We start from the raw sequence: 12,315 nt of genomic DNA, 5'->3' as shown, positions 1-12,315 counted from the left end.
TTCGCACCACTTCATTTACTTGTTGGAAAAATAATATACAATCAAGCAACTCTTCAGATAAAATAAATTAATAAATATGAAAGTAGCTCCACCACAACCAGGTCAAATAATGAAATGCTGCTTAAATGGTAATGCATCAGTAATGATAATTATATAATCAAAAGTGTTATAACAAAACACTATAAAGGTGTCTTTTGATACTTAATGTAGCGTGCTGATTAAAACCTACTGGTGTTAATGGGAATAAGAAGAGCGCTTTGTTTGTTTTGTCTTCACACTAGTTTTTCAATTACCCATAAATGACCACAGCCAACGACAAGTTCAATAAGATGGTTATTTTTTTATTCCAACACAACATGAAGCACAATTGTTAGACCTAGATTAAATGACATATTCAAATAAAAACATAGATTGTATCTAATAAATATACAACAGAAAAACAGTCATTATGGCTGGCCTTAGTAACTTAATAAAAGCAATATTATTGCACATAAACAAGAACTGTTTATTTAGCCAACATTTCTAAAATACAATTTCTTTTTCCTTTTCAGTGCTGCTGTATTTTGAGCTCAGTCGGGACATTTGGACCTCAAAGGTTTTATCAAATGCACTGTAGTCCACACGAAAACCCCCTTTCTCCAAAGAAATGCACGACTCAAATCTGTGTCCCCAGAGGACCTCGTCCTCAGTGTAGGACGTCCTCGCCTGGCACGTCATACCTGCAACACAAAAAAGCATTAGTGGGTGAAGCAGAAAAAAACATGATAAATAAATCCAAATTCATAATCTGGATCAGGATGTGCTGTATAAGGTTATATTCAAACAAGAATATGCCCACTAATGTGTGAAAGCATTTTGTTCTTTTTTCCATATTTTGCAGACATTTCCACCAATTTAAACCAAGCTTTTTCAGGTACACTCTTTGGTCTTGTTTGACTAGAAAAACGAAACACCAATTTTACTTTCATAAAGTGAGCATTATCCACGAGGTCAAAAGCAACATTGAGTTTGTATTTTAAAAAATGGATAAAGCCACTAAAAGGTTTTTAATTTGATAAAAGTTTAAGTTGTTTCAGACAATTTTTGCACATTTGCATGTGTTGAACATAACTACCATAGTTTAGGTTACTTCAACATGTATTTCATTTAAGATCAATTGATGCAGGAATTTGAGTTGTAATTGCAAAGAATATTGTATTGATGATATTATCAGAATAATTATGTAGACACAACTCATCCAAATAATGTTTGTAACTTAATTTACATTTAAATGTTTATCTTGCAATCATGCATTAAATTAAGTAATGGTTCTAGGTCTGCTGGATTACTTTTAGTGTACGTGATCAGAGTAGCATGGTATTACCACACTTTTCCATTTGTGATTTTATGGACATGACCATAGTGGAAGATAGCACACGGTTTAAAAACACTACAAACCCGATGCCTCCACGATGCCCTCCAGGATTACAATGATCTCAAAGCTCTCCCTCTTCAGACGCTCCGCTCCCACCTCCCAGAAGGGGCTGTTATCATTGATGACGTGGGTGATGGTCTGTGGCTCCACCAGCAGCAGCCGGTCCCCCCCGGTGTCGTAGCCCAGATTGATTTCCGACTGCTCCAGTGGGATGAACTCTCCCTCCTTGGTCTGCCTGGACTTGATGAGCTTTGCGCGGATCTTGGCGTCCACCATGTGGCTCGCCCTCAGATCCCCGATGCGGAAGAGCATGCACAACTTCTCGTCACGCTCACATATGACGCAGTGCTTGCTGAAGATGAGTGTCTGCGCTCTCTGTTGGGGCCGGGAGATTTTAACAAACATGCAGCCCACCATCAGGGCGTCGATGATGGAGCCCAGGATGGACTGCACCATCAGGAGCACCGCACCCTCGGGGCAGTTAGCCGTCACCATCCTGGAGCCATATCCAATAGTCCTCTGGCTTTCTATTGACAGCAGCAAGGCGGAAAGGAAACTGTCTACATTTTGGAAGCACGCATTCCATTCGGGGTCATCAACATGTGCAATATCGTCACGCAACCAGGCACCAAATTGGTAGATCGCGCCAAAGGCCACCCATGTGAGAATGTAGCACATGGTGAAGACGAGGAGGAACCAGCAGAACTTGAGGTCCACCAACGTGGTGAAGATATCAGAGATAAACCGACTCTTTTCAGTTATACGTCCTTGGGTGACCCTGCACTTTCCATCCTTGGTGACATAACGCTGCCGCTGATTGCTGGCGGTGAGATGCAAAGACTGGTCGTCACCCAGAAGCTTACAGCGCTTCTTGTGACTCCTCGCAACGTTCAGCTTCTCGATGGCGGAGACGGGAAAGTCTCTGCTACCAGCGGAGCTTCTCGATTGCCACCTGGAGCTGAAACGCTTGAAGTGTCTGCTGCGGTGCGAATGATGAGGCTTTGGCATCTCTTCTACCTCCTCCACTGGTTCCAGAGGAGCTGCTTGGATAGTTAGTGTTTGTGGGGGCTCTTGCTCAGAAAAAGCAAGGGCATGGGAGGACTGGCTGCAGGGACCCAGGGAGGGAGAGCCCTCCTGGGATGGGGGGAGCGATGAGCACTTTGCATAGTTAAAGTTGTGGATGAGAGAAGCTCTTTTTGTGGTTATCATGGCAGCAACAGAGGAATTAGCTGTAGCCTAAAAGGAGGGGAAAAGTAGAATAATCACAAAATACAGACTGAGAGGTTGTGTCCTTATAACGGCTCTCCAATTATAAACACTCCTTATAAATATGGCAGAGAAAAGTGTCTCTGGATACTGGTGACGTGGCTATGTTGTGCCAGAACGGGAGGACAGCAAAAGTGCACTCCATTTGAGGAATGATAACAGCTTGGGGTTAAAGCATCTAACAAGTGACATGTAATGTGATGTAATTCAAACAGAGAAGCTCAAAGAGAAGTAACAAAAACACATTTCTGAGTGGAGTAGGACAACATAGTAAGCTTTACCTTGTGAGCGTGAGGGGTGGAGCGGATGGTTTCTGACTGTGGTCGGGGCAGGTATGCCAGCAGATGTTTAGCAGTGAGGGTCTGCGTCGGGGGGATGGTGTTCCTGCGCGGCTCGGTCCTAACGGGGCTCCCGCTGCGACTGTTGCACTCAAAGCTCTGTAGCGTCTCTCCGCTGCACATCACAGTGGAGAGCATTGCTGAAGTCCTCCAGGTGTTGATTTGCCCTCAGGTTGTGGCCCTGTTGCAAAGACTAAAGGCTTTACTGTCATGTCTTCAGCAGCTCCTGCGCTGAGGGCAATAAAGTCTGAAGACAATCACATCTCTGGTGATTATTCGTGTGCATGAGGCTTAATGGCAGTGACTGTAGGGGGATTAGTTTAGTCGTTGTAGATGCTTTCCAACAATGTTACGCACAATATAGGCTCATTAAGATGTCAATGAAAAGAACTGACATAAATGTGCAAGTAAAATGTAGAAATAGGCTTTTCTAAAGATCTAATTTTGTGGCTTTTTCTCCTCTTTATCATGACGTGAGGTTTCACCAGTCTGAAGAGTGCTAAACAGTCACTGCTTCAGTTAGTTTTACATGAACAGATTATCAGTAATCCTGAATATCAATCGAGAAACGCTAAGGAACAGAGTGGATTTAAAGAGATTACCGCCTGTATTCAGCAGAAGGCTTAAAGAAAGTATTGTCCAGATGTGGCCAACAAGTAAACTGTGGTGAATTCACTTGTGCTAGTGATTATTGTATATCAACATTATTACACACACACACACACACACACACACACACACACACACACACACACACACACACACACACACACACACACACACACACACACACACACACACACACACACACACACACACACACACACACACACACACACACACACACACACACACTGAAGTCTTTGTGAGGTGCAGATGTCATGGTAGCCAATCAGAAGCACAGCCTTTTACTGCGAGGTCATTTATCTTCTATAACAAGCATAGAAGATAAAACATAGAGTTCTTGATCTCAGTGTTTCTGTTTCGATTTGATTTTGTATCATTTCCAAATGTATGTACAGGTGCTGCGATTTGCTAGGAAGTAAGTTTAAGTAGGAAGTAAGTGTATTTGCTCAAGGACTGTAATTTTGAAATACTTGTACTAAATTTGAATATTTTCCTTTTATGATAGTTTATACTTTTCCTCCACTAAATGTATTTAATACCTTTAGTTGCTAGGCAGATTAGGATTAATGATGGTAAATATAATCAGCCCTTAAATCAGGCTTTAGTTCACCTGGAGTAAATCCAGCAGCTACCCTGCAGTATACAAAGCCATTCAAACTAGCTGCACCTTTACCAGCTCTGAGAACACTTTAATGATCAATCATTATAAAACATATCAGAGATATTATTCTGAAATGGACCAATCAAACAATGACTACTTTTACTGTTGCTGCTTTAAGTACATTTAGATGAGAGTACTTTCTACTTTCACTGGAGGAACATTTAGAATACTTTTACTGTGACAGAGTATTCTTACACTCTGGTACTTCTACTTTACTCAAGTACAAGATCTGAGTACTTCTACTTTACTCAAGTACAAGATCTGAGTACTTCTACTTTACTTAAGAACAAGTTCTGACTTCTACCACCTCTGGATTTTTTGATTTAACCATAAAGCAAGGGACATGAAAAGGAAACTTCTGGAACAACAATGATAGATTGTCATCACAAAAAGAGAAGAAATAATGACATACCTGTGTAGAGCATACCGTCACATGAACACAGATGATGCCAGAACTTCTCCTCCTTGTTGGAGTCATCCGGTTTGATCAGATGGATGAGGAGACGTGGAGTAAAAGAGGAGGTGCAGTGGTTTGACTGGACAGCTGTTTGGCTCCTCCCCTCGGCACAAATTACTGCATGTCGTGGCTGCTGCAGGTTCACAGATGATGTGACAATCGAGCACATTGATATTACCGTTATGAAGTGTAGTAACTGCCTTTATTCAAAAGGCCCTTTTGTGCTTGATGTGTTTTTTTTTTCATTGTACGTTTTTGACTAAGGGGGCGGGACATCTCTAAGCAGTTGACCAATCAAAACAGAGCTGGGCAGCTAACCAATCAGAGCAGACTGGGCTCTGGTTTCAGACAGAGGGTGAAAAGAGGTGTTGCAGCACAGGCAGTATGAGAAAAATAAAGAGCTTTATGAACATTAAAGCATGGAGACATGTCCCAGGAGAGACACTAATACAAATGTGAACCTAAAAATGAGCATAAAGGGCCCCTTTAAAATGTCCCCAATTAATTATGATCTTATATGTTCTATTTCTTCAAACCATATTAGTGTGTTGCTGCTGTTTGTTCTCACAGTCCTACCATTTTATTGATTGTTTCTTTAAGGGAAAAGTCCTGATCAAAACTAAACTTATCAGACGTTTAGATGTCAAATGTTTTCCTAAACATCTTCAGCTACACCTCGGGAAATGATCAGTGAACCCACTCAGCACTAAGTAGCAGAATCATCATCAAATCATCAAAAACAGACAGAAGAAACTGTTCTGAAAAGTTGAATGTTTTGGTTTATTTTGGACAAGTAATAAATACATAATGGAAGAGTTCAGTTTAGAGTCTTGGAGAAGAAAGTCCTTGTTGACAGATGCAAGGTCTGGTCTGAAATAAAGGGTTATTTTGAGGCGTTTATAGGTTCGAACAAACTAACTGAAATATCCTCAGTATAGAAAAGCTGAGAGAAGCTCCAGAGGAAGTTTGGTTAACGATGTGCAGCAGAGTTAACGCGGGATAGGACATCGTGACAGGTGGCAGGCCGCTGTTACACAACCTCAGTTGGCTTTATGGTATAACCCCTCAAAGCTATATGACGAGGCTGCAGGATGTAAAGAAGCCTTTGTGTAATCTCTGCAGGACTGATTGCAGTCTGAATGTTGAGATGCATCCTCCAGATTGATTACAACCAGCTTAAACCTCAGGGGCAACTATGCCTCTCAAACTGACACACATTGAAATGCATATATTTAACGAAACAGAATAAAGGCATGGATCGTATTTTCCTCAGCGGAAAAAGTGCTGTAGTATCTTTCCTTTTCTCGCCAGGTTTCTATTTGATTTTTGTCAGAGCTACAGCTCTCCTCTCCGTATTCTGAAACAAGGCCCGGATCAGATTCTTCACCTCCGAACTCGTGAACTCCACCGCCAGCGGACCTTTACCGTCAGCCCACCTGTGGAGAGGGGGTCGGACAAATCAGCCAATCACACACATCCTTAAAAATTAAAAGTATGAAATCCCCAGAAGTCCTTTAAATACTCTGATGAAAAAACAGCTCATGATTATTTACTTTTAATAATCATGACGTGTCCTTACCTGTCGACTATCTCCTGCAGGTTTGCCCGGAGCACGATGACCAGCTCCTTGAAGGTGCTCCACTTCCTGACGTAAAGCGGCACTTCCTCCTGATACCTCCTGTTCTTGTTTTCCTCCGCCAGAGGGATGAAGACGAGCGGCCCTTCCTCGATGAGGGGTTGGCACAAAGTGTGGAGGTGCTCCCCGTCCTCAGAGGAAATATCCTGTTGAAATAAAAGTATGTACTGCTCAAAAATAAATGTGAAAACTCGACAGACATCAGGACCTGGTTACTCAAGATCATCCACAGACTTTGTTGTAAACAGTTTATTCCAGGAATTAAGTTCTTACTGCTTCAAGGGAAGGAAGTATTTATTAACTCATTGAAGAGAAGCAGAGCTCATGCAGTTTGATGGAAAGATAGAAAAATATATGTATGTTAGATTTCCGGCTAAAGTCTATCTGTGACTGCATCCCAACTAAAAGCAGCCGTCAGAAAACACTGTGGAAATGAATCCTGCCTTCAGCCCGGGGTTTTTTACCTGGTCTTTATTAGTTTGTGCCGCCGACGGACTTTTTTGGAATGTTTTGCTGTACATTTTATAGCGTTAGCACTTGCATTTACAGAGTGCATTTTTAAAAAGGTGTCACACCTCCAGCATCATGATCTTGGCGATGACCTCTGTGATGGCCGTGTTGAGGAGGTTGCCCATGGCTTTACAGTAGATGCCCACTGGTAGGACGTCCTGCCACACTGTGCCCAGCTGCTTCAACTGATGGATGACCTGCAGGCGAGCAAACACGTGATCACTGAGGGAGGGAGAGACTAATGCAATCAGAGTGGAAGCACAAAATGGTATGCAGTATTTGAACGCAGGTAGACGTTTTGGTTCACGGTGTTTCCTCTCACCTGTCTGACTGCTTTGTTGGCTGCGATGTAGTTGTCTCCATCGTCCAGGTTGCAGAAATTGTGAGCGGTGGAAAGTCTCTCCAACAGCTCAGCTCTCTGGACATTCATCTGCGCCAAGAAGCACTGCGCACCTGGAGAAGGACAATATATTATTTTGTCTCCATGGTGGCACTACAGAAAATATACAAATACAAAAGTAAAAATAGATGGAAATACATATATTTTAAACTGCAGTAAGAATTAATTAGTGGAAAATAGAGTGATTAATATAGATAAATAATAATTAAACAAACAATTAATACACACATATATATAAAAGTACAGCAAAAGAGAAGATGGATTTAAAAAAGGAAACTTCTAAGTTCCACATTTAATCGCTTATGTGGCCGATAGTGTAAATATTTGTTTACCCAGTTTCCTGAATCCGGGCACCATATCAACAAATGTAGCGACGCCCTCGCTGATGAGCGGAGGCAGGTGAGCTCTGAAATGATGCCCCAGCGTGAGCAGGTGGTGAGCCAGGTACATGCAGTTGTTGTGCTGGATGGCAGCCAGGTGAGGAAACTTCAGCAGGTTCTCCCTGGATGGGGAAGCAGAGAGAAAGACATTTTACACCTAGAGGAGGAATGTGTTGGTCTGATCTGCTTTAGGTTATATGATGGAGACGTCTTTACTTGTGATACGTCGGTACGACATCGTAGAACAGCTGGAAGACGTTCCTCACGGTGAAGAAGAGCTGTAACGCACTGAAAGGAACAGAGCATTTTCACAATCATTACTCTCTGTTGACTGTTATGTTTATGCATGGTCTTTGTTCAATAGACATATAAAACAACAACAAACAAAGTTACTGTCAGGGAGTATTGTTTTTCCCTTTACAGAAGACAGACTGAGCTCTGTTCGTACCACTGGGTGGAGCTTCCCACGGCCTCACACAGCGTGTTGAGAGCAAGCTCCATCAGCTGCTGCACCGACTCGCTGATGCGACAGGCCGGCAGACACAGACTCCACACAGAGAGCTGCTTCGAGTTCTCAATCGTCACCTCGTCCTTCTTGCTCTCCTGCTTCACCTTCTGCTCTGAAGCCGGAGCAGGAAGCTTGGGAAGACGCAGCTTGTAGTCAGGTGTGATCTGAGACAGAGAAAATAAAAAGGATGCTATAGAATAAGATAAAGAGAATGACCTGGAGATCTTGGGGCATATTTCATGTTAAGCTGGTCTGCAGTGCAATATGATACAATACAGTCTATTTTATGACAGTAATTCTTTGGTATTTTCTACTTGTACAGTTCTCTAGAGAAAATTCATTGACTAATCGTTGCAACTTGTTAAAAAGCAAAAAGAAACAAACCTAATAATGTTTTGCATGGTTTATTTTAAGATCCATGCTTAATAATGCCCCTTATTTATTAAACTCTGGTAACCGAATCACTCCCCAGTCTGCAGTTTATTCATCCAGCAACCAACCCTAGCTTGCACGCACTTTGACGGTGTTGTGCATCTTGGAGGTCATGAGTTTGCGGGCCGCCACGATGACATCCTTGCATTTCTTGCTGGCGAAATGACAGTTAACGTCCCGGGCGTATTTGAGCAGGTCTGTGGAGTCGCCCTGCAGATACTCCATCTCCTTCAGAGAATCCTCAAACTCCTCCGTTTCCTTGATCACCTTGAGTGAGCAAAGCAAACATGATATTCAATAAAAAATGAACTTTTGTACGTGTCATTACACTTTCACAACACACTACAAAGCGTGGTTGGGTCCGTACTGTGTTGTATTTCTCCAGCTGGCTGCGGTTGTTGGGGATGGAGTAAAGCAGACACTCATGGATGATGCACTGCGAGATTTCTTCCCATATCAGCTCCCCCATGATAGCTGAGAGCTTTTTATTGCCAATAGACACATCTGGAAAATAACAAGTAAAACTCAGTGAGATTGCGCAGTTTTTAAAGCATGACATATATATATCTTGTTATAGACTCAGAAGTACCGAGCAGGTGTGAGTGCAGCGTCACGAGCACCAGCAACAGTTTGCTGTAGACTTGTGAAGGAGTGGATCTCTCCTCCTGACTCTCCTCCAGACACTGTATGGCCAGGACGGTTCCCTCCTCCTGCTGCTCCGTCACCCTCACCGACAGGGAGGGGTACATCACCAGCGGCTTCAGCATGTTCTTCAACAGCACCTGACCTGCAGGACGACGACAGAGAGCATCACTGAGCACACGCTGACCAGGGATACCTTGGATACCTTGGATACAAGCAACAGTGTTTGATATTCAACAGTGCAGTTCTTACTGAAGAGTTTGATCTTGTGCTGCAGGTCTCCCTGGATGGCCAGAGCCTGCAGGACGGAGCACAGCAGAGCAGGAGGTCTGGGTTCTTCGTCTTTACTGAAGGAGTGGCTTAGGTTCAGCTCCACTTTCAAGAAGGACTTCAGATCTGCAGGCTCTGCTGGTACACATCCAACAGTCACTTATAAAGCAGATACATTTGCTATGATATAGCTAACAGCTCATTGACGAGTTGATTAAATGCTTCACACAATGTTTTGAGACCATGACAGGAATAATGGCATTGGGTCAAAGGTGAGATTGAGTGTAAATTTGTAGCATGTGTTTATCTACATGTGGACACTGTACAGAAGAAAAGAACACCCTGTTGGAGGTGAAAAATGGGAGGAACCAACAAGTTCAAAGTCAACAAAGTACAGAACACAGTTTACTCCATATAGTTGTATATTTAACACATCTGAAACACATATCGAAGTCTCACCCTTTGAGGATGGTAGTCTCCAGATGACGAGGCGCTTCCATTCGTCTCCCAGGTGGTAGATTAAGTTTTCTCTCTGCACCGTCAACTCGGAGCTGAGAGCGCTGAGCAGAGGCAGCTGGGAAGTCTTCCAGCCCTTCAGAGAATCCACACTGGCTTTTGCCTTGGAGAAAAACAGATCCAATAGTTATAAATCAGAACGTTTAATGTACAAAGACCTCTGTTTATTTGGTTTTGTCTGCAGTGAGTTTGATGGATGTGTTTGGGATAAAGGTTGTTTTGCTAGCGATATGAGGGTATTTGTGTCAACTAAGTCTGCTCTTTAGCTTGTGGCCTCATTGTCAGTATAAATTATACCAGGAACTGTTCAAGCATCTACTTTAGTTATTGTTTATTCTTACTGACGCACCAAGGGACATATAGTAAAAGGCTTCAAAACTATTGAACATGCATCATAAACAGCTTAATGTGTTGTAGTGATTTCTATGAACTGCCCAGCCCTAGTTCAGTGTGGAGGTGAGGTTTTTTGGGACATGATGTAAGAAGCTCTTACCCTTTCAAGCTGGTTGGCTGCAACAACATACTTCTTGTCCTGTAAAGCTTTGTTGAACTCCTCCATTGCACTGTGAAACTGAGACACAAAGACACATGTACATTTTAGAAAACACTGTGCCACTTTTATTTGAGGCTTTCATAAAGTCCTACCAGGACACTACTATAATGAGCTCATTAGAGAAATACATTAGTTTTATATCAGGATATTTTATAGTTGATTTTTTAGTTATAATTGTTGGACTATAATATCCTCAGCGACTGCATATTACATTCTATTTCAGTAAACACATTTCAAATGTTAGGTTGGCATTACACATTTCCAGAGATGTTGTACCTCTTTTAGGTGTCCAAGCATTGATATGATGACAGTGTTTTTCTCCAGCTGCTGCTTAAGCTTCGAATACTCAGCCACAGCCACGTGCATGTTCTGCTGCACCTATGTTAACAAACAGAAACGGTTAAAAACAACAACACTGCTATAAATCCACCAAGTAGAACTGAAGGCGATCGTTCTGCCCTTTTAGCGGATGTGTCTTAGGTATATCTATTATTTAAAAACAGTTTCACACTTACCTCAGTCTCAATGCAGTTTTTAAGGGCATCCATTTCTTTGGAGACCTGATCCACCTGTACCATTAGCTCCTCAGATCCTTGAAGACTCGGCAGGAAGTCATTATACTTCTTGTTTATCATTTCACATACTTCTTCCTATGAAATAAACACAAGGAAAACTGAGTTACGGACAAACTGTCACAAGATATACTTTTGCTTTAAGCCCAGTAAACAGGTGTGTACAGTTTGAGTACAATTACAGTCTTCATTACTCTGGACTGGCAAACAACCACTTTACAACGGCCTGAATACCCATGGCTCTGTATACTGCCTTGCTGTCAATCAAAACACATGTTTGCTTCACTGTCATACATATTAAAAGTAATACAATGATAAAAAGCAGCGTATTTTCAATGGTGTAAATCATGAACCATTACATATGTTTGCATGAACATAATTAAAATAATATTATTAGCTTTTCACACGTCTTGTATTCTCATCTGTATCTTTAACTTAAGATGTCAGATAGCTGCAGGCAAGCAAAAAACAAAACAACAGAGAAATAACGTCTGTACATTAAGTGTAGTACTTGAGTAAAACACTGACTTCATCAAAGATAGAATAAAACACTACTACTGCTAGTATACATTTATTATATTTAGGTAATATTAAGAGGTTAGGTTTCTCTAAATATACAGCCACGTAATCAGCTGTCAGCACTGAGGGTGCAACACATATGGCTAGCTAACGGTCATGCTAATGAAAATGCACTTAGCTAAACTAGCTTTTAAAAACACTCTTTATCAACTTATGATGTGATTAATGTTTATGTGTAACTTCATTTTATTGCAGATGAATTGTGAAAACATATCAAACGTCGGTCAAATGATGAGAGAAGTTTCTGCTCTCCAGTGTTAGCGCTAACTGCTAACGCTGGTTCAAACTTTACGTAGCTTCACGTAGCTAATGCTATGCTAGCTAGTTGATTACCTTCGTATCTTCCACCTTGCGCGACATTTTGCTTATTTTACTGGACAGGTCCTCTTTCTCCAGTTTTCCGGAGCTGGCGAGCACCTCGGTCACAAACGACGCCATGGTTTATCTTTATAGATCCGTTATAATGTTTTATAAAAGTGTGACAGATGAGCACAACAACCCCAGCACCCGCCAGTCGATCTGATTGGTCGCGGACCGCTGCCTTCTTCTTCGCT

General features: G+C 42.0%; 2 protein-coding genes across 2 annotated transcripts; both read right to left on the bottom strand.

Annotated features, from left to right (window-relative positions):
* Window positions 1-350: 350 nt before the first annotated feature.
* Window positions 351-3,196, bottom strand: LOC134872349 (G protein-activated inward rectifier potassium channel 3-like). Its single transcript, XM_063895621.1, has 3 exons — window positions 2,962-3,196; window positions 1,438-2,650; window positions 351-719 (listed from the first exon to the last, which is right to left on the bottom strand). The coding sequence occupies exons 1-3, from the start codon at window positions 3,154-3,156 to the stop codon at window positions 523-525; spliced, it is 1,605 nt and encodes a 534-aa protein (XP_063751691.1). The 5' UTR covers window positions 3,157-3,196; the 3' UTR covers window positions 351-522.
* A 2,323-nt stretch (window positions 3,197-5,519) lies between these two features.
* On the bottom strand, window positions 5,520-12,303 carry zw10 (zw10 kinetochore protein). The gene is made up of 16 exons (XM_063896179.1): window positions 12,095-12,303; window positions 11,126-11,260; window positions 10,887-10,988; window positions 10,551-10,628; window positions 10,001-10,160; window positions 9,524-9,676; window positions 9,219-9,416; window positions 8,997-9,133; window positions 8,714-8,896; window positions 8,138-8,361; window positions 7,906-7,977; window positions 7,642-7,811; window positions 7,232-7,362; window positions 6,975-7,106; window positions 6,343-6,545; window positions 5,520-6,199 (listed from the first exon to the last, which is right to left on the bottom strand). The coding sequence occupies exons 1-16, from the start codon at window positions 12,197-12,199 to the stop codon at window positions 6,079-6,081; spliced, it is 2,304 nt and encodes a 767-aa protein (XP_063752249.1). The 5' UTR covers window positions 12,200-12,303; the 3' UTR covers window positions 5,520-6,078.
* Between the last annotated feature and the right edge of the window lie 12 nt (window positions 12,304-12,315).

The sequence above is a fragment of the Eleginops maclovinus genome, chromosome 11 (genome assembly GCF_036324505.1).
Source record: "Eleginops maclovinus isolate JMC-PN-2008 ecotype Puerto Natales chromosome 11, JC_Emac_rtc_rv5, whole genome shotgun sequence".
NCBI classification, from domain to species: Eukaryota; Metazoa; Chordata; class Actinopteri; order Perciformes; family Eleginopidae; genus Eleginops; species Eleginops maclovinus.
Note: the sequence above shows the minus strand (reverse complement) of the source record. Positions and strands in the feature narration are given on the sequence as shown.